The sequence below is a fragment of the Gigantopelta aegis genome, chromosome 8, assembly GCF_016097555.1.
Source record: "Gigantopelta aegis isolate Gae_Host chromosome 8, Gae_host_genome, whole genome shotgun sequence".
Classification (NCBI taxonomy): Eukaryota; Metazoa; Mollusca; class Gastropoda; order Neomphalida; family Peltospiridae; genus Gigantopelta; species Gigantopelta aegis.
This window is the reverse complement of record NC_054706.1, coordinates 10,978,472-11,004,865: the sequence shown is the minus strand read 5'-3', so window position 1 is coordinate 11,004,865 and position 26,394 is coordinate 10,978,472. Positions and strand designations below refer to the sequence as shown.

Here is a 26,394-nt window from a genome sequence, read left to right as displayed (position 1 = left end):
TATATATTTGGTACATCCCTAGTGAACATAAGTAGTATAAATGTATGCCAAAGATAACAGAAACAGAATATGGTCTGTAAAACAGGTTGCAATTAAAAACTAATACAAAATTCAACATTTTTATTACCTTTTTACAAGATAACAGACATCTGAAAATTGCGAGAACAGTCGTTTCGTTTGCATGTTGCTCGCGCAAATCTAATTTTGCGTAAACCTATTTTTTGTTCGTACAAAATTTCCAGCACCATTTACATGGATATAATGGGATACGCAACAAGGAAATGGGTTACATAGATTTATTTCTGCGTAACCGATAAATGGGTCCCACAGATTTTCAATTCTCAAAAGATGATGTTGACAACTCACCGTGCCCAGGTGTGTAGGAGTATGATGATGGCCACGATGGCGAGAAGGATTATGATACAGGCCAGAGAGACCAGCGCTGCCCACGGGTTGTGTAACCACCACACGTATGACTTGGTGAGTCGAACCGTCACGCCGCCCCCACCGCCCAGTCTCGTGGAACTGCCCTCCATTGACAGCGGGTCGAATGGAACACGGATCTTGTCGATAACAGCGTTCAGAGAAACGAGTGACTGTCGGACTTGCAGGAGGAACTGCTGGGATTGATACGATGTTGAAGTCACGCTATAAGATAAAAAGATAGAGAATAGGGTTAATGAAGAGTCATGTTAAAATGGCATGACAAAGCAGATTTTAACAATATTTTACAATGTAGGATATAAAATATAAAACAAATGATGTAGAAACAATATTAAAATTGCAAAATATAATAAACATAAACTAATTTACATGAATGTGATATATGGTGATCTATATTTGTAAGAGAAACAATATATAGTTCCATGTAATGTAAACTCTTTTATTTTTTTTATTAATTTGGATAAGTAACAAAAGTAACAACACCAAGTAAATGCACACATTAATCTGGATAAAAGAGAACTGTTACAAACAACAGTGTCAACCTTTAAACAGTAAGAATATGCCAACAACATATATTACAATGCTATCATTTTGTCAAAAGCTAAATGATTAAATTCAAAAGATTAACCCTTGTAATGAAATGATTAAATTCAAAAGATTAACCCTTGCAATGAAATGATTAAATTCAAAAGATTAACCCTTACAATGAAATGTTTAAATTCAAAAGATTAACCCTTGCAATGAAATGATTAAATTCAAAAGATTAACCCTTGCAATGAAATGATTAAATTCAAAAGATTAACCCTTGCAATGAAATGATTAAATTCAAAAGATTAACCCTTGCAATAAAATGTCACAAAAATGTGTTAAGACTTCTTTCTACAATCTGGAGAAAAATAAATAATTATATATTTTTTTAATTATTATTATTATTATTATTATAATTACATCACTTACATATTGTTGTCGGAATTATCTTCTAGGTAGAAGGTTTGACTGTTAACAACAACAAATACCACATCAGTACTGAAAAAAACAAAAATTCAATCAAACAATAATGTAGATTAACATTAATAAAATTAATATGCATTTATGGACATTTTGTAAGATTGTCAATCAGTAATACTTTTTACAATCAAAGAGTTTGCTGGAATAATTCACACAACTACAATAGGTCTCCCACCACTAGGCACTTGGAGACCTAATATAAACAGACAACAGAAGTGAGTAAAAGACGGACCTGGTGGGATCGTAGTCGAGTATTTTGCCCACAAGATGCTGCCTGGCTCGCACGATCTCCACGAGGACGACGCGACCGGTGACATTCTGTAGACCGCGGCGGTAGTGTTCCAGTTTCGGTATCACCTCCTCTGCGGAGCTCTTCATCACCACCAAGATGAACCGGTTCCGGTTCTCTATCAGGTTCACCTGGAGATCAAACAAAACCTTATGTTAAAGTTAGTATGCAAAGATGAAAATAATACAGGAGAAAAAGATCTGGAAAAACACTGCAGGCATAGGCGTATGGGCTCCCATTTTTGTAGAAGGGCAGGCTGGTTTTTGCCCTAATTAAAAAAAAAAACCTGAATCTGGATAACAACATTTGTTCATATTAGGATTACTACCAAACAGCTATATAGAGTTGCAAACGAATCGCTATGCATTTTTACATGGATTACAACTTGAGGGTAGAATGATGGAAATATACAGTAAAAATGTTTCAGGTTAGCACATTTTGTACATATCTGTATAATTTTTACACGAATTTGAGGTTTTGCTCCAGCACTAGGGGGCTAATTGCTGCCCACTCCCACCCCCCTATCTCGTACGCTTATGACTGCAGAGTCTTGGAAAAGTAAGAGTCAGCTTTTCATCAAGAATGAAGATTGGAACAGTTTTTGGATCACTTTCAATTTCCAGAAGAAAAAAAATATATATATACTGTACATTACACTGTAAAACAACAATAAAGATTCATAATTTAAATGATATTCATGCAAACATTTCACTTTCCTGAAAAAAACTTTAACACCCCCCCCCCCCCCTTCCCCAAAACACACACACGAAAAAGCCCTACAGAAGCTGAAAAAAAAATTAAGCAGATAAAAACAAGGCAGAAAAACGTAACGCCTTTACTCACATAGTAGTTTGTTTTAGTGGTCTGCACCGCAATGTAGGAGTTGTCATGCGCGACGGCTGTGAAGACGAACTGACGAGGAGCGGTTTTCTCATGGGAGAAGTCAGCAGTGGACAGGATGTCGCCATCGGTGTTCACGTAGAAGGGCATCTCGTGTGTAAGTACCGACGATCGCTGCAGGGAATACGACACAGTTCCATTCTCACCAAAATCAGGATCCAATGCCTGTAATATACGCATTGCATGTAAAATAAAATTTCTATTTAGACTCCTGTCATGCAAACATAGATATTTAAATGTCAAATGCTTTTTGAATGGAGTTTAAAGCAGCATTATAGAAGGAATATAATTATACTGCTATGGGAAATTATTTTTAAAATTGAGATTTGTTTCAAACATAAAATAAAAAAATAACCTGTCACTGCACAATTTATAACATAAATTATAACATTTATAAATATACAGAAATGAGATAAGTTTTATATTTAAAAAACAAATAATAATTTAAAAACATTTTTATAGATAAAACAAGAGTAGAGTAATCTTATGTCAATACATCAGGACTGAAAACAACCATGGACAAAAAAAAACCCACCTAAATCCTTTGTGGGGTCCTTAAGGTAGTACTAAACCAAATAACTTCTGGCTGGGTCAAAGTTCGAGGTGCACCCAACTTTTGATAGAGATGATAACACCGTATTAAAATAAAAACCACATACCATGATTTCTCCGACGATCGAGTTGGGAGGTGTGTCTATGCTGATGGCCGATATGTAGGTGTGCAGGGCCTGGATGTTACTAGGATACCGAGGGTAGGTAAACTGGGGAGCATTGTCGTTCACGTCGTTAACACTCATAATGACGTACGTAACCTGCCAAGTGTTGAACACTGAAACACAAAATTTGAAACACAAAATTCAAATCAATAATGAGTTTAAGTTTGTTTTGTTTAACGACACCACTAAAGTACATTGAATTATTAGTCGTCAGCTATTGGATGTCACTGAGTGACTGATAACACTGTTATGTCACTGCTATTTTAAGATATTTCACTAAATGTTATATAATAAACAAAAATATCAAACAGGTTTATGACATGGATATTATGGGTAAGTTATAGGATAAAACATAATATACAATATTGTGTATGTACATATATCTGATGTGACCTATCTCTTGGTGACATGTGACTGGTGTCTGATGCCGATAGTGATGTAATAAAACAATAATACACAATATTGTGTATGTACCTGATGCCACCTGTCTCTTGGTGACGTGCGAATGGTGTCGGACACCGATGGTGATGTTGTAGCGGTTGCCCTGTTCACGGTCCATGTTGCTGATCAAGTAGAGCTGACAGTTCTTGCCATCCGATGTGCTCCTCACATTGAAGATAGCTGCAAATTTAGAAAATACAATACATGTTACTTTTTATATTAATGTGACACAAAGATATGAACAAACTAAACTATTTCAAAACAAGAGACCAGACAGGTGCAGGGCTCAATCTTAAGAATTTGTCTTACACAACAACTTTTAAAAGAACTGCTGTGGCTGAAATGGCAAACCAACAGCAATTTTGAGCCTGCCTATGGCAATTGTTTTTAAAAGTTACTTTTGTGGCAAGTAAACATGACTGAATGGTTATTTTGCTGTATGTAGACATATTTCAATTGTGCAAATGTTAAATATTGGCAAATAATCTACACCATGTACCATCGGTTGGTGATGCTCTCTAGCTACGGCACTTTATATCTTAACGATGGCAATTGTCGTCAGTGCCGTCATTAAGTTCAAGCCCTGCAGGTGTACCGTTTTATAATATTACAAAGAAATGTGGACAGAACACTGCAAACCAAGGACAGAATGGAGCTTTCAGGTAGGGCTAAAATTCATTATTCTGGATAACTGCAGAAAAGAATTTTGAGTTCACATCGACAATATATCCCAGAGAATTTCACTCCTACAACATCCCAAAATTCCTCCTGCTGCTATAATTAAACATGAAATGACTTGGTTTTAAAATGTACCAAGGAAGGAAGGAAATGTTTTATTTAACGACGCACTCAACATATTTTATTTATGGTTATTTAGCATCAGACATATGGTTAAGGACCACACAGATATTGAGAGAGGAAACCCACTGTCGCCACTTCATGGTCTACTCTTTTCGATTAGCAGTAATGGATCTTTTATATGCACCATCTCACAGACAGGATATACACATACCACGGTCTTTGATATACCAGTCATGGTGCACTGGCTGGAGTGAAGAAATAGCCCAATGGGCAAAATGTACTAAGATGCTGTTAAGCACACATGTCTTTTCTTAGTCAACACAAACTATAATCTTTATTAATGATCACCACTATTCTACAAGATTTTAAGGATACTGAGTTAACAGTTTATTTAAAAACAAAAGACAGCTAGACATACCTCTGTGGTCAGGTGTTTTGCTGTTGATGAGCAATATGGAGCAGGAGACTCGTTGAGCGATGTTCTGGTTTTCTACGTCTAGGTCGAGAATTGGTATCACATGGCGAGGGTCAAACACTGTGTTCTCCTCCACAGAAATACTGAAAGCAGAACAAACATACTGTCAGTAAAAACATCGTTGAAAATTAAATACTAACTTCGTGTCAAAGCAGGACAAAAAATATGGCCAGCATTTTGACAAATTTGATATCAAAATGTATGAAAAAATTATTTCTTTTCTTACAATTGTTTGTCATTGTTGTTTGTTTGTTAGCCAAACCAAAAAACAAAAAGCAATAAAATAAAAGCTGACTGAATATACCGATTCTCAACTCAGTTTTCCATTGTATTTATCATGTATAAATAACCGTACATTAATTTGTATTTTGTAATTTCGTCAATGACAATTTAAATCCATAAAAATAAGATTTAAATAAACTTATTTAGTGAAAACGATATATAATTTCTCAGCATCCATTTATTCATATACCATAAATCTATTAATAACAAACATATTGCATTATTTGTGTCACAAAAGCAGATTTTTATGGGACAATTAAATTTGAGCTTCTTTTTTTCTTCTTCTTCTTCTTTTTTTGTAAACAAACCTAAAAAAAGAAGTAACCAAAATAATTTTTGCATTAATTCTCGACCGATGAATAAAGTACTGTAACTTACTAATAGACAGGGGAAGTAAATCCCAGTTTTCGGATGCCGACGTCAATCTTCTTTACATTGATGATGATGGGTGCACGACTGCTTAGTGGCTGCCAGCTCTTGTCAATGGCGATAACATAGAACTAAAAACCAAATAAACAATGTTAACTCTGATATGGTAGAAGTACAAATAAAATAAACAGGAACATCATATGAAATAGGTGCATACAATTTTGTAAAATACCAGAAATAAAATAATTTTTGTAAACAGGTGTATTAATAATCCATTTACACAAATTTATAAATATTAAATAACTGGAATATCCAGATAATTTATATTATGTAGAAACACACTGTCTGAAAATACCCTTTTAATATTCTTTCCATTAATATTTTAAAATAGAGAAAACAAATATGTATGTTGTGTACTGCACATACATGTACATGTACAATGTATGTTAAATCAAATCTGAATACCAGTATATAATGTAGTCTAGATCAAAACTCAGTAATTAGTCATGTTCATTATAATTTTTACAACTTAATTCTTCAGTTGGAAAAAAAACAGTGGACAAAACATCTGGAAAATTGTTTAGTGTCTTCAAAAGTAATGTGTTTTTGAGAGCATTTCATCAAAGAACTAAGACTAAGGCTATAAAATCCGGAATACTGATAAAATAAAATGTGTGAATTCCCCGATTCTTGCAGTATGACTTACAGAGTAGCTCTCCTTCCTGTCGGTGAGAAGCGAGTTCCTCACGTAGACCAGGCCCTCCTTAGTGACTCCAAAATATCTCACAGCCGAGGGGTAGGCAGGGTCAATCATGTAGTCAATGTACGCATTCGGAGTCTAAAACAAAAACATGGTTATAAAAATATCTCACAGCCGAGGGGTAGGCTGGGTCAATCATGTAGTCAATGTATGCATTCGGAGTCTAAAACAAAAACATGGTTATGAAAATATCTCACAGCCGAGGGGTAGGCTGGGTCAATCATGTAGTCAATGTACGCATTCGGAGTCTAAAACAAAAACATGGTTAAGTAAGGATCAAGGGATAGGAATAACTGTTTAATTATACCTCATCACAGTTTAAACTAAGTATAACTATTTAGTGTCCGATTTATGCAACACTTGGTCTAGGTGACCGAAGAAGCCTACTGCCATAAACTGAATGTTGCTAAATAGGGAAAAACGGGTGCTTTCCTGAATTGTTTTTAATTATAGATGCTTTTAGGTACACTATGAGCCATTTTATAGCTTGTGCTAGCCCGTGTATGTTAAAGGAACAGACCCTAGTTTTTAAATACTCAGGCATATTTTTCACTATTAGAGCCGTTTGTGATCACTGAAATCAAACATTACTTATATTTTATTGTTTAGGTAATCCATTTCCATACAACCAAAGTGTTTCTAATCATCCTGGTGTTTCTAATACTACAAAATGCATTTTTCATATTTTTAAATACGCACATGCATTTGAGAAATAACAGTTATCCAGGACAGAGGGTTAATGATTAGATGTTAGTGGTTAGTGGTTACGTACCTTTTTATTCCACTCTACATCTTCATCAGCATCTATGGCTGTCACCACAAAGAGAGAGCGGCCGATGGCGGAGGTGTCCTCGATGTTGCTCGAGTAGGTGGGGGAAGTGAAGAGGGGGGCATTCTGGTTTCTCACTATTGATATCGTCAGCGTCTTCGTGGACGTTTTCGGGGGAACCGCGCTGTCGGAGGCCTCGATCTCCAGCTGAGAACAACATCAATGTCAGGATTTACTCAATTCAAGAACGGCAAAGTGATTTAAATCTCATCTTAGTACCATAGTCAATACATAATATAAGTGTACGAGATGGGTGGTCAACTCTCCCTTCTCCACACACAGTGCTTTCGGGCAAAATTATTGAGACGTTTAGCTAAAATGAGCTGGCCTAAAAACTTTTCATCATGTATTTCCATCATTCTACTCAGAATATTAGATGTAATCTATGTAAAAAATGTGTAGTGATTCATTTGGAACCCTTTATAGCTGTTTGATATTAATGCAAATATGAATAAACAATGTTCTTCAGATTCAGGTATTTTCATTTTATTTGGGGGAAACTAGAAATCCGCCTGTGAATAATATTTAGGAGCGTGGTTAGTTGATTCAGGCAGTGAAAGATATTTGCTACTGTACCCTATTGTGTCCAAAAATAGATGTTGTGCCCTTCTGATCCTGGGGTCTTTATAGCAATAATTGCAGACCCGATCAATACCTTTGTACTGCTGCCTTACCCATAGACAGAACAGCATGGGGCAATGGATTAAAACAGAAAAGATAAGAAGGCTAGCTTGCTAGTTAGAAATACTGCTAAGTTAGAGTGAGAACTGATCAAACTAAACGAGTCGAAAGGAAACGGTTTTAAATCTGTCTTGGTCTGAACTCTCTGGCAAAGTCAGATGTTTTGTCCACAACAGGCATGCTCAAACAATTCTCTAATGAAAGCATGTAAAAATATTATATCATGCCACATAAGGCATATTTTCCTACTCACATAGAAAGTACTAGGAATGCCAGCCGAATCAATTAGTTTTTGGGCGAGATAGATCTCTCCAGTCGATGGACTGATCACAAAGAACGCAAAGTTGTTGGGTAGTCTTCGAGACTGAGGCGGGAAGCTGATTCCTTTAATACTGTACACAATGATGCCACTTGGTTTCTGAAAAATAATAAAATTAAAAAATAAATAACACACTCAGTAGTCGAGTAAAATAAATAAACAAATGTCCTACACATCCATGTTTATGGTGAACAAGCAGTCTTTGCAAGAGAGATGCACATATTAGATCCTTTGCGGCCAACTGGTAGAAACAGCTCATATGGTGGCAGCAGGTTTCTTCTCTAACAGGGTTTGGATGTAGTCTAGTGGTAAAGAACTCGCCTGATGCACGATCAATCTAGGATTAATCAATTGGTGGGCCAACTGGGTTATTTCTCGTTCCAACCAGTATTTCACATTTGAACTTCACAATTTTATATATATATATATATATTATTATATAATTCACTCACATCTCTTGGATCAGCATCTGTTGCCTTGACAACTGCAATGGCTGACTGAACATCTGTATACTCTGATATTGTGATGTTGAATAAACCCGATGGGAACACAGGGGCGTTGGCATTACGCCGCACATTAATTATAACCCGTACGGTTGTCATCCGCGGCATCGCACCTTCAACTGGGGTATCCTTGGCCTGAACAGTCATCTGAAATGTTGGCAAAATTGTTTTTAAGAGTATATTTACAAATATAGTAATAACAAAAAAAAAGCTTATTAACTGTTTACTGCTTATATTAAACAATCAAATATTTTCACTTTCATTCGATTTTCATATTTCTACCTTTCAAGGCTCACCTAACCCACCGTCAAATTAGCCAACTGCTAATTTTTTATACAAAGTGGTTACAATATTTTGTCTTTGGCTAATGAAATATTTCTTAAATTAATAATGTTTTAATAATTTTTAAGGAAATACTCTACATAATAAGATGTGAAAATTGGCTAAACCAAAATTTGTTCCAGAGTGATCTTGGCCATTCTTTCCCAAATAGAGGCAGGACATAGTCCAGTAGTTAGGTGCTCACTTGATGTGCAGTCGGTTTGGGATCGATCCCCATCGGTGAGCCCATTGGGCTATTTCTCGTTCCAGCCCGTACACCACAACTGGTATATCAAAGGCTGTGGTATGTGCTATCCTGTCTGTGGGAAAGTGCATATAAAAGATCCCTTGCTGCATTAGGAAACATATAGCGGATTTCCTCTGTTCAAATGTTGACAGCCAATACCTGATGATTAATTAATCAATGTGCTCTAGTGGTACTGTTAAACAAAACAATCTTTTTTTTTTCTTTCTTAAATCTAAAAACTGGAATTATATATTTTCATTTCATCTTTATGAAAATATACTTCACGCAGAACCTTCCTCAAAATACATTAAGAAATGTAAATAATATTTTTTTTAACTTTAACAGATATAAAAATCAATCAAATGTTTGTGCTCGGGGGTCACTGATTATTCATTAATTAATTATAAGATATAATATACCATGTATTTAATAGTGCTGTCCAGTGCTACTGTGGCGACAACATAGAACTCTCCAGAGTTGGCATCAACAGAGAAATAGAGAGAAGCTGGAATCGAGGACAGTAACTTGTAGACAATGCGATCCTGCAAAAACCAATCATACAATTCATCTCTTAAAGTATTACACAAAAATGTTTAAAGGCACTGAACCTAATTATTAGGTAGGGTAAAATATTTATGGCTATTTCCTTTTTTTATGATTATACTTCAACTTCCTGATTAAATTATAACTTCAGGCCAATTTGTTGTTTTTGGTCATCTTTTTTTTTTCTTTCATTTTTTTTCTTTTTCTTTTAAAAATCATCCTGGTATAGAAGCTCAAATTCCTTTAAGGTATATCAGAAAAAGTACGCATGGAAGGTAGAGTTTTAAAATATTTACAAATAATAAATCTTAGGCCTAAACATGAAGGATGACCTGTACATTTCAGATGATTTAATATTGTAACAAGTTATTAAATAATGTTAATAAATAAATAATAAAGCTAAAATATTAACGTGGTTCAGATTGGCTGTATCGGTACATATAACATATAGCAAGCCGCTACTGACAGCTGTTTTCATCAATGTCTAACTTATCACATTAATGACATTTATAATCTTACCCCATCTACGTCTGTGGCAGACACTTGTAGCAGACTGCTGCCGACAGCTATGTTTTCATCAATGTCCAACTCATACTTGTTCTTCATGAACACCGGACCATTTCGGTTCCTCACAACATTGACAGTCACTTCAATCACATCGGATCGTCTCGGCACCCCGTTATCGGTGGCGACAACAGACAATACATAACGGACTGGTCGAGACTCGTCCTCTGATAACATCCTGGTTACTGAGAGGGTGCCACTGGTTGGGTTAATGTAGAAGAAGTCTCTTGCGTATATTGGGTTGGAGTTCATGGAGGCGATGGAATAGGTCAGTTGGCCATTTTCTCCCTTTGAAAAAATAATCATGCAGTCAGTAAGAAAGCCAAAATACACTAGCACATAACATAAAACATTAGCATACCATGGCTGAATGTAGGATCTCCGAGGTGACAGGGGTGGAATGAGATTCTAAAATGGCGCCCCTTGAATACCTAAGTTCTGCCAGGTTAATGGAAGGTTGTTTCACTCTCAAATATCTCATTCGTTACACTCGATAAGAAAACTTAACTTTTAAAAAAGTCAAAAACAGATTAGTTATTCATGTAATTTCAAAATATGTGATCAGGAAAAAGGACCTGTCACCTACTGGGGTATAAGGAACAGAACGCCCATAGCCCCCTTAAATTACCTGAGGCATATTATTATTTACTTTCACAAGATAACAAATGGGGAGGGGATTATAGAACTGTAACAAAAGAACAAATACTAACCATGAAACCATGCAGGTTTTTAATTAAATATTTCATATTCACAATATTATTAACAATAACAGTTTTTTTGTTCTAAGTGACTACTAGGGTAGTAATTCTCCACAGTATTTTTTTTTTACATGGACTATAATTTGTTTTTTCCATAGAAATTTTTTTAATTGCAGGGGTTGATAAAATATCACTTACTGTATCGACATCTGTCGCATTAGCTCTGCCAAACTCCACTCCTAGAGCCTGATCCTCTGACAGTGTGTATGCCTTTGGACCGTAATGGAACCTCGGAGCGTGTACGTTCCTCATGACAACAACACGTATCAGCGTGGTGGTCTTCACTGCGGCGTCGCTGGCGGAATATGCAACCACGCGGACGATGTACGTGTTGGCGCGGTCAGTCTTCAGAGACTGGGCCAGGGTGACGAGGCCACTCGCAGGGTCGATACGGAACAGTGTGGATGCCAAACCGTCACCTGTTATCTCATAGGTGAGCTCTCTCTATAAGACAAAGGAAAGGAAGGTTAACAACACTTCAGCATATTTTCATTTTGGTTATTTTTAGTTCCCTATTGGTCCAATGAAAGGGGTCTATAGGTTTCATCTCCATCTTTCTGTCCATTTGTCTGTCTGTCTGTCTGTTGCACAAATAGATTTCTGCACTTTGTTTTTTGCAATGCCTCAAGATATTGAGCAGAAAATTTGTTTATAGCTTTATCATACACAGCTACAGATCAAATTTGACTTTCATAGGTATTGGCCCATTTTTGACAGTTATGGCCCTTGAAGTTTGGAGATACGAAAAATTTTTTAGACACTTAATATGTTTTATACATGCAATAACAAAAACTCAGCATTACTTTCTTTACCAAAAAATCAACATACATTTCTGAACTAACATCAGGAACAACTTGAACTAAATGCGGGGCAGGATGGTGCATATAAAAAAATACCTCGTTACTAAAGTAAGAATGTAGCGGATTTCCTCTATATGACTGTGTCAAAACTACCAAATGTTTGACATCCAATAGCCGATGATTAATAAATCAATGAGTTCTAGTGGTGTCGTTAAATGAAACAAAGTTTAACTTTTGAACGTACACCGAGCGGGTCTGAGGCGTGGAGCTGAATGATGGTTGTGTGGAGTGCGGCATCCTCGGATCGAGTCACGGTGTACTCGGCTTCTTCAAAGAACGGCAGACCCTCGCGGCGAATACGCACTGTGACGATAGTCTCGGACATGTGAGTGGGGACACCTCGGTCACTCGCTCGCACCATCAGCTGAGATTGACAAGAAAAACAAGTGTTAATAACTTTAATAATTTATGCCAGACTTTAACTAAATGTTAAATGAACATTAAACAAGTTCTAAATGATTTTGACCTGGCCCTGAAGTTACATTCATGGAGGTGGTTATGAGCAAAATCACGTGATGAACATCCATTTAAAATACGATAGTCATTTACTAAAGGATTCAAGAGTTATTGGTAATTAAATTAGTCAAAAATATTTTCTAAAAATGCAAATTATTATCCAAATATATTCAACATGTCCATAGAATAATGTCTTTTAAAGAGCCAAGAAACAAGTAGAAATAGGACATATATATATATATAAATATTATGTGCTTAACCTGACTTCAGCCAACAGTTGATGCAGTTAAAAGGCGAGAAGGTTGAATGGGCCCTGGGAAGCTGGACAACAGATAGATGGTCAATGGATGGCCAGGCACCAAATACTAAAACCAGTTGAAATTAAAAAACAAAAATCTACAGGAATAGGATCAATCCTGTGGTAAACAGGACCTTAAATGGAACAAGTTAGCTAAAGTCCAACTCTCATCATTAAAAAGAAAAGTAATATATTTAGAGAATTTGACACTCACCTGATAGAGATTGTCAGTGGCGGTTGTCAAAGAGACCCGAGCAGTTATGTTTCCACCAACAGAATCAATTTGGAAAAGTCTCAGTACTTCAGGTGAACTTGTAAGGCTGTAGCGAATCTGACCATTTTGTGTGTCCTAAATTACAAACATACAGTTATTATATTGTCTCTGTTTAAACATCATGATTCTCTGTCAGGTATATACTGTTAGATCTCCAGAGAAACAGACAAACATACACTGGGAAAGATGAAAAGACAGGGACAGAGACAGAGACCAGGAGACAGAGAGACAGAGAGGGGGGAAGCGAGGGAGGGACACAGAGAGAGAGACAGACAAAGTGAGAGACAGTGACAGAGAGCGAGAGAGAGAGAGCGAGAGAGAGCGAGAGAGAGAGAGAGAGAGAGAGAGAGAGAGAGAGAGAGAGAGAGAGAGAGAGAGAGAGAGAGAGAGAAGGACAGAGAGAGACAGACAGACAGACAAAACAGAGGAGCTGATAATTAAGCAGGCAGGAAGGCAATTAGGGCAAATGCAGGCAGACAGATATTAGATCACCAGCAGTACTTGTTTAATTAGACCAACAGCTTCAGCACCACTAACAGATAAACTGTTCATCAATTACTTTTATTTAGAAATACAAAAATAATAAAAAATATAAAATAAATCTTACGGCTGCGTCGGAGTCGGTAGCTCGTACAGTGACGATGTTTTCGAGGACGGGGATGATCTCAGACACTGTGATGTCGTAACGGCCTGGACTAACGAACTCGGGAATACCGCTGTTTCTGATCAGACTGACTGTGGCGGTAGCTGATGAGCTTCTGACTAAGGCTGCATGATCGTAGGCAACAATTTCAAACTGAAATAACAATAATAATTATATTGAGTACAATGGCTATTCTAGTCAAGTATAAAAGAATGGAATATTTCTCTAATGATACAGCATAATATTATTTTGAGCTATGGCCATTTGGTGTTTAATATAATGTTCTTTTGACATTTAATTACATCAGATAAAACGTGTAGTTATGCCTACTACAAAGGTTAAATGAATAACAGCAATAGCAATTTCATATAATATAAATAATCAACAAAAGAAAATGCTTATAAATGTTGCATTATTCGCACCCATGAAAATTATACATACATATTACTTTGCATGCAGATACACATTGCAGACCTTGTCTGATTATTCGGGAAATTTACACACTGCAAACATACACCAAGGTATGTATTCATTAAAAAAATCCATGTCATAATATTAATCCAGTTTACAGTAGACAGAATAGCATATATTATTACAGTAAAACCTCTCAAAACCGGACCCTCTTTAAACTGGAATGCCCTCTAAACCAGACATATTTCACTATTTCATTTTATTTGGTCCCAAGGGTTGTCCGGTTTCAACGAGTGTAGATGGGGTATTTCTATTTTAATGACTATTACTCACCACATAATAACTTGTAGTACTCCGAGTGAGATCCTTATTGACTCTCACCAGCCCACTAAATGGGTCAATTGTAAAGAACTCGTTAGCTGTTGAACCCGTGGCAATCTTAAACGTGAAGGTGTTCTCTGGGCTGGTGATGTCATCATCGGACGCTGTGACGTGGAAAACACTGCTGCCTACAGGCTGGAAGTCGTAGATACTCTTGCTGTATTGAGTGGGTGAAATGACGGGGGAAAACAGGTTTCGCAGTATGTTAACCTGAACAGATTCAGAGCTGATGATTTCTGAGTTACCACTGTCATATGCAGACACCAAAAGCTGAAAAATATTTTGTATCATTAAAAGATTAGGTTATGTATGAAAAGAAAACATTATAAACTAAAATAAAAATTAAACTGAAAGCTAGATTGAAATAACTACTATGTAGATGATGCGCTATACAAATCGTATCTTGTGTTATACAGAAGCTTCCCTTTAAAAAATAGCTTTTGTAAATTTTGTAAGTCAAAAAACTTAAAATGGGGGTCTATATTAGTGGATCCATACTCTATTTAGACAATAATGTATATTTTTGTACTAAAGAAAAATCAACACTAACAAAATACATGTACAATGTGATTTAAAAAAAAAAAAACCCACAAAAAACCCACAACGACAACATACCGTATATGAAGCAAAGACATCAGTATTCCTAGTAAGGTCTTGTCGTACAAATATTTCTCCCGTCGTGCCCTGTAGCGAGAAATAGTCAGTTCCTGGGCTGAACCCATCAAGTCTGTATCTCATCTGACCTTTAGGGTCGGGGTCAATGGCAAGGACGTTGAAGAATGTCGAGTTGACAGCCTGCGTGATTGGAACATTCACAACGTAAGGGGTGTTGTGGAAAACCGGGGGACCTCTGTCTCGTAGGACAGTGATAACAACTGACGTCTGAGAAACTCGAGCAAGGTTACCAACCCGATTATCAGTCGCTTGAACTTCAAACTGTGGAAAAGAAACATTAAAATAATCCATTACAGCTTGTAAAATATTAACAATTATAATAAAATATCAATCAGTAAATCTATTAACGAATTCATTTAAAATTAAAACAAAAGCAGTTAGCATTACCACTTGTTTATTTGTCAAAGATCAATAGGGTCCAAGGCTTGTTAACAGAAAGCTCCGACATAAAACACAAGAAGAAGTTGTTGTTTTCTTTAATGAAACCCATAGAGCACATTGATTTATTAATTGGATGTCAAACATTTAGTAACTTTGACATATAGTATTAGAGTGGAAACCCGCTACATTTTTTCATTAGTAGCAAGGGATCTTTTATATGCACCATTCCACAGACAGAACAGCACATACGATGGCCTTTGATATACCAGTTGTGGTGCACTGGCTGGAACAAGACATAGCCCAAACGAGTGCTTTACTACTGGGCTATGTCCCGCCACGAGATAAAAGAGAGGCAGTTTGTTTAATGACATCTTAGTACATTTAAAAAATGGTGTCTATTTTGGGTCTAAGATTTCATTATTTTGATACTTGACAGTGTGTTCATTAAATAATACTGAAAATACAAGAACACAGAAATAGATGTAAAAAATATATATTAAATACATGTAAATAATGCTGAAAGTACACACGAGAACACAGAAATATATTTTAAAAATACATTAAATACATGTAAATAATCCTGAAAGTACTCACCACATACTGATTGCGTGCAGCTTGCGTAGCCGGAGACCGCAGTGAGATACTGCCACTCTCGGGGTTCAGGTAAAACAGTTGTCTTTCACTCTCCCCGCCGAGGCTGATGTATGTGACTCGGTCCTGGAAACATGTCAAACCATCATTACATGAACATACTCACAGAAATCAGGCAGTTGAGATGTGGTAACTTTGTAGTTGAACATTTATAAAAAAAGAAAATTCATTAACAAAACTCTTGGTCATATACTACTCTGGACATCTAGTGTATAGAATCAAACATGTATTTTAATCCTAACAGAAAAGGTACATAATCCTCAACTTGGGTCACTGATTCTAACTGTTGCACACCAAATCACTAAAAGTGAATTTGGCGTATATATTTCATTACTAATTCTCTAAAAAGCCAATTCGAAAATCGTCTGTCATTTATAAATGTACTGCCATTTTTGCCGTTTCACTCAATGGAACTTGAAATTGGTGACAGATTTTCTCAGTAAATTTGCCAAATTGATAAATTTGTATGGGCTTCAGCCTAAACCCTGACTTACATTATCAGCATCCGTGGCTGTGACCTGGAGAATGATGTTTCCGAGTGTCTCCATCTCTTCGACTGACACCTCATACCGAGTCTTGGTGAACACTGGTCCATTTATGTTTCTCTGGACATGCACGGTCAGATCGCCATGTGTACGACTGTCAGGACGCAAGCTGTCATACACTTGAATGCGAATCTGAAACACAGTTCAGAATTTTTTTAATTTTTTTGTTTAATGATAGGCCTACTACTGTAGCACACAGATTTAATCATCAACAGCTGCTGGATTTCAAACATTTATTATAATTTTTAATATAGTCGTACAGGAAACTTGGGCCTGTGCATATAAAACGAGTCTAGACTCAATCTCTGATGACGTCACACGCATACAATTTGTATGGCGTTGTCATGACATTACTGTCTCAGACTCTGTTAGAGTCTCGAATCTAGACTCTAAAAGTTTTATGAGCACCAAGCCTGCTACAGTTTTCCATTAGTAGCAAGAGATCTTTTTATGCACTTTCCCAGACAGCACTGCATATACCATGACCTTTGATATACCAGGTGTGGGGCACAGGTTGGGACAGAAACAAAACAGTCATAGAATATGGATCCACCAAGGGGCATGGCTTCTAGACATTTTTTAAAATCCACTAGCCATGGGATCAGTGATTTAAAACATTTACTAGCCATGATTGAAAATGAAATAGCCCTACTTTAACAAATTACAATAATTTTACATATACATGTAGTAATAATCGGATATGTTACCTAAAGAGGGAGATAAAGATTAAAAACCCTTAGACTGGGGGGGTGGGGGGTGGTTGGAGGTGGACAGGATATTAATATTTACAAAATAGACTTTAATGCAGCATTTGACAACTTTTTTTCACTGGCCCAGACAGCACTGCATATACCATGACCTTTGATATACCAGATGTGGGGCACAGGTTGGTGTTAACTGATGTATGAAAGTGCAAATATAAAATCTAACAAATAACAACATGAATTAAAATAATTATTAGGTACTGAATCCATCAATTCAAAATTTCACTACCATGACTCAATACTAGTGAAATCAAAATTCAAATTCTTGCTTTAGCTATGAAACAGCTATTCAAAGTACAACTCACAGTGTAGGAAATGTGGCCAATGCTGTCCGAGAGCAGACTATTCCGCAGAACAACTTCGCCAGTCCGTGGTCTGACCTCAAAGAAACTCTGAGCAGGAAACAAGCCAATCAGCTCGTAAGTCAGAACTCCCTGTACAAAAAAATTTCAAATCTTAAGTCAATAAAAGTAAAGTGGATTGGGTACATGAAAGTGTTACATTTAAACTATACTAATCATATGCATAGGCAAGGGAGTTTTTTTTATTAACAACAGGTCAGCACATTTTAAATGACAATTATTTGGTATTTAGTGCAACCCTTGGTCCATGCATTTGTAATTTCTGCAAAAAAAGATTGTATACCAAACCTTTGATAAAACCAGTTATGGTGCATTGGTTAGAAAAAAACAAAAACAAGATAGGCCCACAGATTGTAATAAATACTATGACGTACTGCACCTTAGGTGAGTGCTCTACTACTGGACTATATCCCGCAGAAAATCCATCCCACCCATGGACAATGGACATCTTCAATAAATGGCAAAATAAACAAATATTCTGATGAGTCACTGACTAATTAACAACATTGTTTCCAGAGGATTTTTCTTTTAACAAAATTTCACTGCACTATGAGATATAATTTTGACTGAAAATGATAATAATAACAATGTGCCCTGACCTCTCTGTCCCGATCAGTGGCGCTGGCACTGAACACTGTGTGACCGACAGTCTGGTGCTCCGTCAAGTCGAGTGTCGATGGCAGGTTCATGAACTGCGGCGCCCAGATGTCTCGTAACACTTTCACTATGACGCTAGCGCTGGCAAACTGCGGGTTTCTTTCCACGGCGTCACGCGCAATTACAGTGATCTGGAAGTTAGGAACAGAATATGAGTTAAATACAATAAAGTAGAATGACGAGACGTAAAGATCTCATAACAATAGCCAGCTGCAGATCTTGCCGTATAAATGGAGTTATCACTCACCATCGCTTTTCTGAGACACACCCAAAAGCCTAACTGGCATGTATTTTGTTTTAGATGGGGGTATCGGTAAACATTCATTGATTGCCCCTGAGACTAGATCAAGGAGAGTAATGTTTAGTTCCCTATAGCATGTATCAGCCTTGGTGGTGTCATGGTTAAGCCATCGGACCTTCTGTCTGTCTGTCCATTTGTCTGTCCCACATATAGTTATCCTGATTTTTTTGTATATGGCTTTATGATGTACATACTTTTCCATCATATTTCATTATGATTATTAGTGGTATTCTACATATCCCATTTATCAACGAATTTACATTACATGAATATAAATTCATTTTTGAATGGTCTAGTCTGCTAGGTCATCTATTGGCATCACTGGGTGAAGACATATTTTAAGCCTTGAAATCGTCAGGATTCAAATGAAATGAATCCATTGCTAAACTGGTAGCACTGGAAGTGTTAATGGAATGAAACCTTATGGTGTTCGGTTGTCTCCAGTATTATTTAAATGGAATATTTGGAGGAACGGACAATTAGAAATTATGGTTACTGTCCATCAGTAAAATGGTTTTTAATATGTATTTCAAATTTTAAAACATATTTCTTTAAAAATGTATATTCATAAGTAGAATGAAAGGATGTGTTAGTATATTGGCTAAGTTATCAAAGTGGCTAGATAAAGCAGCAGATACGTGTACTTCATCTTTAATATTAGACAATCAGTACTCTGATGAGGTTTATTTTGTGACGTGCACTAACTTACGGTGTATTCTGTGGATCTCTCCATGTCATTGACGAGAGGTTCTTTAATACTGACAAGACATGTTGAGGGATCGATTCTGAAGAAGTTATGATTCACTCCATTTCCAGATAATGAACATTTCACCAGGTTCTGAAGGAAATAAAACATTTCATACAGTTAAACACCTGAGGCCTAATTCACAAAACTCTCTTAGGCTCTGCTAGACAACAAAGCATCCTCTTTGCACATTTTTTTGCATTGTCCTGCGATATCGCAAAGTTGCGAGAGTTTAGTGAATTAGGTTCAACATTCTCTCAGGTACAACACCGGTATTATCCCTTTCACATCTTAAGTAATTCCAATTCCAAATTTTCTAGTAACATATAAGCTTATTCTGTACAAACTTTTTTTCTTTTTTGTTAAAATTCATTATAAATACAAATAATAATCTCAATACTTTTATATAAAATTGTGTTCTATAATTTAATACTATCTTTTCATATGCTTCAGTGGCATAGTAAGGGGGAGGGTGCCATGAGTTCCATGCCCCTCCCTAATCAAACTTTTTTCTTTTTTCTTTGTATTGTACCGGTATTAAATTTTATAAAATCATACATGTACTTACAAGTTACATACATGATACATACAGTGTGGGTTGGCCCCTCCTCTCCCCCCACCCCCACCCCCTAGTGATATGCTTATATTTATATTCTGATTATTATTAACTGGATTTATATTATTTCTTCATACCCTTACTGTACTCAAAACAAATTCTCACATTACCATTACATGTATGTTTATAAAATTAAATTTCAGGTCCAGGCTATCTCCCCAATAAGACAAAAAATATAATAATTTGAAGCATGTATAACACAGGTACATAGTACAATTTATTAATCACACTTAACATATACTATTTTATGTAGTAAAAATTCAATCCAGACAGCAGTTAAGAAATCATATCAAGAGTGGAACTAAGTGGGTCCTCTAGCTGCAGTTGTGTGGTACCACAGTCCGATGTGTTGAGGTACTTACACCGTCAGGGTCGGAGACGTTCAGTTTCTGGATGTACGTTCCCACTGTGGTGTCTTCGTGAACAGTCACTCTGTACACCGCCGGCCAGAAGATCGGACCATTCAGGTTTCGCAGAATTGTGACGAACACTTCGGCGGTTGACTTGAGGTAGGGGACTTCAGTGTCATATGCTTTCACTTTCAGCTGTAAATCAAATTCAGTTCATGTAATCGGTCAATTTACCATAATGACACACTTTTTCATTCACCACCAGTTCAAGCCAGTCTCTCTTGGACATAGCTTCTTATTTGAGGGGAACTTCCATGTTACAATGTAGATTCTTTGACTTCCAACTGAACATCAATTTAACCATTTCAACCAATTACCGGTAATCATCTAATATGAAATATATGCTTACATTCACAAACAGTTTAAGCAAACTTGTCTTTTCAGCATGCTTTATGACATTAACATAGGGCATTCCTGTGTCATAATATTATGTATAATTTACATGTACTTTCAATTAAAATCAATTCAACTGTTGTATAAACCAGTTAATATTATGTGCTTACATCCACCGAAGGTTGAAGCAAGCCTGTTATGGGCATATGCTCCAAGTACCCAGGATAGATCTACCCAAGTAAGAATTGCTGTATTTAAGGTCCAAGTAAGCCTGTCCCGGTACACACATGGAGTCCCCTGGAAAGATCTATGAACGACAGAACTGCTGTAATGAAGGAACAAGCAAACCTATCCTGGACACACACCCAAGTTCTCCAGATATCAGCCCAAGACAAACTGTTGTAACCAAGCTGACAGAAACCTATATCTTGTCTAAATGATTCACTTGATGCATACCGTGTAAGATCCGAGCTGCAAGTTGTCGTGACGGAGATCTTGTTTGACTCGCACGTCACCTGTCACATTGTTCACATCAAAGAAACTGGGAGCTGGGTAATCACCATCCGTCTGGTAGAAAATACGACCCTACAAGAAACATTCTCATAATATATACAGTCTGTTACAAACAAAGAACACAATTATCATCAGTCTCCCCCTCCATAGTCCATTCCTTGACGTGGTGAGATCTATGTCAGCAGGAGCTTTGGCTTCTGTTAGGGACACCCAAGCTGGATTGGTCAATAGATAGAGGCTGGACTGATATGGACTACAGGTGACGTAACCCTAACAGAAACCTCAAGTGCTGAAGTCAGAGGTATTGGGCCGCACAGTCCACTCTAACAGACCACAATACCATGCATCAACAGCTATTATGACTACATTTATATTATGACTACATCAGTCTTGCAGAAAATACAACAAAATGATGTTGCATAAAGTTGTTTCTTTTGGGTTTTTTTTAAAACAGTTGATCATTCAATAGTATTTGTTCTATTGTTCATTCATTGATTCATTCAGTCATTTGTTAATTAGTCCATTCAAGTCATTAATAATCTAATTAATTCATTTATCACCCCCCATTCCTTCATTCGTTCATTCCTCTCGGAACACACAACTACAAAAGGTGTCTTGTCTTACCACCAGGGCGGTTCTGAACGCCGACACTCTGAGGATGGAGCGGCCGACATCCATGTCCTCCTGTACGACCACCGAGTAACGACCGCCATTAGTGAACTGTGGGAGTTCCGTGTCGCGGTCCACGCCGATTAACATAGTCACAGACACAGTGTTCTCATGTGGGTACCCATTGTCACTGGCCATTACGGTGCACTGGAAACAACACAACAATATAGTTTGTTATAAAATCATCATTAATATATCTCTGTAATATGTTCAGTATTGTAATAACACATGAAAAGGAAATGCATTTAGAGTCTAGACTCGAGACTCTAACAGAGTCTGAGACAGTAATGTCATGACAACGCCATACAAATCGTATGTGTGTGATGTCAATAGAGTCTGAGACAGTAATGTCATGACAACGCCATGCAAATCGTATGTGTGTGATGTCAATAGAGTCTGAGACAGTAATGTCATGACAACGCCATACAAATCGTATGCGTGTGATGTCAATAGAGTCTGAGACAGTGATGTCATGACAACGCCATACAAATCGTATGCGTGTGATGTCAATAGAGTCTGAGACAGTTATGTCATGACAACGCCATACAAATCGTATGCGTGTGATGTCAATAGAGTCTGAGACAGTAATGTCATGACAACGCCATGCGAAAAATCGTATGCGTGTGATGTCAATAGAGTCTGAGACAGTAATGTCATGACAACGCCATGCAAATCGTATGCGTGTGATGTCAATAGAGTCTGAGACAGTAATGTCATGACAACGCCATGCAAATCGTATGCGTGTGATGTCAATAGAGTCTGAGACAGTAATGTCATGACAACGCCATACAAATCGTATGCGTGTGATGTCAATAGAGTCTGAGACAGTAATGTCATGACAACGCCATGCAAATCATATGCGTGTGATGTCAATAGAGTCTGAGACAGTAATGTCATGACAACGCCATACAAATCGTATGCGTGTGATGTCAATAGAGATTGAGCCTGGACTCAGTTTTATAAGCGTGGGCCCTTGAACTGGCTGTATTTAAGGCCATATAAAAAGGCAATTATGACATTAAAACATTTTTAGGTATATTAAAAAACAATTTATTCCCTTGTGCTCTAATAACAGATACTAAAAGGGGAAACCCAATGCTGCCATTCCATGGGGTACTGTTTTCAATTAGCAGCAAGGGATCTCATGCATACACCATTCCACAGGATAGTACATACCTGGGCCCGTGCTTATAAAACTTTAAGTCTAGACTTTAATAAAGTCCAGACTTTAACGTAATGCTATTTGAATGACGTTGCCATGACATTAAAGTCTGGACTTTATTAAAGTCTAGACTTTAAGGTTTATAAGCACGGGGCCAGGCCTTTGTTACACCACTGGCTGGAACAAGAAAAGGCTCAATGAGCCCACCGATGGGGATCAACTTCAGATCAATCATGCATCAGTCAAGAGCTTTACTACTGGGCTACATCTTTCACCTCATAGACAACGAAATGAAATTTTGTTGGGAGTACTAAATCCAGAATTCTGGAAGAATGCAGACCTTTTTTTTATCCCTGATTACTATATTTTGGAGACACTGATTTCTCAAGTAGTTTTATCCCACGAATCTACTCACGGTGAAAGCACTGTCTGCAGTGTGGAGGACGGATTCTCTGAGGTAGACGATGCCACTGTCTCCAGCAATGTAGAAAGCAGACCGACACCGCTGGTCTCTCGTTATCGAGTACGTCAGACGATCCTAAAAAATAAAACATTTTCTGTACATTAACAGTTAAAGTTTGTTTTGTTTGATCACATCACAAGAGAACAATGATTCAAGATTCATCGGCTATTTGATGTCAAACATTTGAAATGGTAATTCTGAAACATTGTCTGAGATTTTCGATAAGAAGCATCTTTAAAAAAAAAATTCAAACACAAAATGACATTTTAATGGGCTTTTTTTTTCAAAAGTACTGATCTTAACTACAATTTACTGGATATTTACTTTTGTAGATGTCTAGGTCGATCATGCAAAACTGTCAAAAGATGTGAATTGATGAATGAGGTTGGAATTCCATCAGTAATCAGTTAGTGTTTTTATTATATATATTAGGAGGTCAGTGTTTCTGTTCATGGATTGCTTAGTCCCTAAATGCACTAAAAACTCTGTTATAATTCATTAATTGCTAAATATGAAGTACGACAAAGATATCTTGGAACAGTGTCTGCCTACCACTAGTTACTATGTCATGTCAGTTCATACGTCATGCAAATCATTGCAATAGGTTTGTACCTCATTAATATACACTTAGTTCTTGTATTCCACATACACATGGCTCATACATTTAATAACTCTGCAAAAAATGATAATCCATTCTATTTCTGTATTAAAACGCTGCTGATATCCATTACATTTTAAGTAGCACACTACAACTGAAACCTGTTATCAATTTTTTCACTCACATTGTCAACATCTGTAGCGGTGAGCTGAATGACAGAATTTCCAATCAGCATGGCTTCAGAAATCCTAGCAGAGAAAGTGGAGGCCCCAAATGTCGGCATATTCACATTTCTGCGAATGTTGATGGTGACATCCTCTTCTGTGAATGCCTCAGGGTTAGCGCTGTCATACGCTCGCACCCGCAGCTGGCAAAATCAAAAACAAATCCATTAGTTTATTAAAAAGGTCAAAAGAATTGTCATTAGTTACATCATAGCATCTTTTTTTCTCTGAGTTACCAACATGACTTTGTCTTTGTGTATGCTAAGGGGTTGGGTATTGTCTAGTGATTAAGCGCTCGCTTGGTGCATGGTCGGTGTGGGATCACTAAATTTAAAATATTTTTCTAAAGCAAAGAAGTTGTTTAAACACAAATGTGTGGGTTAATCAATAATTTTGAAATGTTTTATTTAATGATGCACTCAACACATTTTATTTACGGTTATATGGCGTCAGAGTGATCAATAACAGAACATAAATGTGCATGCATTCTGTATATTTTAGTATTTACTGTCTATTTAGATTTCAGTTGTTATGCATTTATCTGACAATATTTTAATACTTAAATAAAACTATATACAAGTTTGCAAACAGATGAAAGCCGATTTGGGGAAGAAACTTGAACAAGACAGATTTTACACAGTCAATGTCTAACACTGGTGATGTCATTGATTCAGTCATGCCTTAACAACAAACACAACAACTGCATGATAACTATGGATCTTTTGTCTTCTTCACTCAATATCTGCTATTATTTATGACCCAAAAAAGGAAAGGAAGGTCTATTTAACAACACCTCGGTACATTTTAAAAGTTTCATAATCTAATGATTGATTACTGCAACACTTGTTTTATACAGTAAGAGAAGAAACCTGTTGCCTAGGTTACTCTTACAAAATAGCAGCAAGTGAGATTGTATATGCACTTTGCTATAGACAGGACACCACATACCATGGCCTTTAATACTTCACTGAGAATGCCCAAACAATAAAGAAGTTTTCACAGAGGTTATCAATGAAAGCTACATCCCAACTTACTGTAGGTTAATACTGGCATAGGAAGCAGAAGGGGGGGGGGGGGGGGGGGGGGGGGGGGGGGTGCAAGGGGGGCATGTGCCCTCCCACTTTGCAGCAGCAGCAATGGTTTTTATAATATGAGTGTGCCCCCAACCCCACTTTGTGGCACCTTCCTACACCAGTGGTTAACTACATTAACTTACTAATTTTACAGATCCATATTAGTTATGACTAACAAAACTCACCACATAAAGCATGGATAAATCATTTCTAAGGTCGCCTCGGACAACAATGTTGCCATTCTGCCGGATGGTAAACAACGACGGCGCTGGCGGAACACCTACAACCATGTACATCACTTGTCCCACAGGATCGCGGTCGGTTGCCATGACAGCAAAAACATGGCTTCCATTTGCTGTGTTCTCGGGAATTGTCACAATGTAAGGAGTTCTCTGGAAAACTGGGGCAAACAGATCGTGTCGTACAAACACAACAACCTCGACCTCTGTCTTACGCATGGGTCGTCCACTGTCACTGGCCAGTACCGTCATCTGTCAAACAGAAATTTAAAATCTGTACCCTACTACATTAGAAGACTTGGACAAATGATGCCAATTAAATATTTCGTCTCTGAAAACTGCTTTAATAAAGTACTTTTTGTTTGAAGAATTTTATAACAATGCTCATTCGTAAGTAATATTAATTTTTATTTAAATTTAATAGTGGTGAAGGGAAACAA

General features: G+C 37.0%; 1 protein-coding gene across 1 annotated transcript in view; it reads right to left on the bottom strand.

Moving 5' to 3' along the window:
- LOC121379466 (protocadherin Fat 4-like) overlaps window positions 1-26,394 on the bottom strand; it is a 70,556-nt gene that overhangs the window by 8,126 nt on the left and 36,036 nt on the right. The window contains exons 41-71 of the mRNA XM_041508109.1: window positions 25,901-26,206; window positions 24,603-24,785; window positions 23,773-23,895; window positions 22,151-22,342; window positions 21,470-21,598; window positions 20,633-20,815; window positions 19,619-19,747; window positions 18,551-18,739; window positions 17,895-18,023; window positions 16,775-16,957; window positions 16,224-16,346; window positions 15,189-15,509; window positions 14,526-14,843; window positions 13,746-13,934; window positions 13,079-13,213; window positions 12,295-12,474; window positions 11,389-11,694; window positions 10,448-10,780; window positions 9,805-9,927; window positions 8,767-8,964; window positions 8,249-8,413; window positions 7,258-7,461; window positions 6,432-6,563; window positions 5,735-5,856; window positions 5,018-5,157; window positions 3,832-3,978; window positions 3,301-3,470; window positions 2,585-2,806; window positions 1,685-1,872; window positions 1,402-1,470; window positions 367-648 (exon numbers count right to left, since the gene is read on the bottom strand). Coding sequence (XP_041364043.1) covers window positions 367-648; window positions 1,402-1,470; window positions 1,685-1,872; window positions 2,585-2,806; window positions 3,301-3,470; window positions 3,832-3,978; window positions 5,018-5,157; window positions 5,735-5,856; window positions 6,432-6,563; window positions 7,258-7,461; window positions 8,249-8,413; window positions 8,767-8,964; window positions 9,805-9,927; window positions 10,448-10,780; window positions 11,389-11,694; window positions 12,295-12,474; window positions 13,079-13,213; window positions 13,746-13,934; window positions 14,526-14,843; window positions 15,189-15,509; window positions 16,224-16,346; window positions 16,775-16,957; window positions 17,895-18,023; window positions 18,551-18,739; window positions 19,619-19,747; window positions 20,633-20,815; window positions 21,470-21,598; window positions 22,151-22,342; window positions 23,773-23,895; window positions 24,603-24,785; window positions 25,901-26,206 — 5,813 coding nt within the window. The remainder of the gene's footprint in view (window positions 1-366; window positions 649-1,401; window positions 1,471-1,684; window positions 1,873-2,584; window positions 2,807-3,300; window positions 3,471-3,831; window positions 3,979-5,017; window positions 5,158-5,734; window positions 5,857-6,431; window positions 6,564-7,257; window positions 7,462-8,248; window positions 8,414-8,766; window positions 8,965-9,804; window positions 9,928-10,447; window positions 10,781-11,388; window positions 11,695-12,294; window positions 12,475-13,078; window positions 13,214-13,745; window positions 13,935-14,525; window positions 14,844-15,188; window positions 15,510-16,223; window positions 16,347-16,774; window positions 16,958-17,894; window positions 18,024-18,550; window positions 18,740-19,618; window positions 19,748-20,632; window positions 20,816-21,469; window positions 21,599-22,150; window positions 22,343-23,772; window positions 23,896-24,602; window positions 24,786-25,900; window positions 26,207-26,394) is intronic.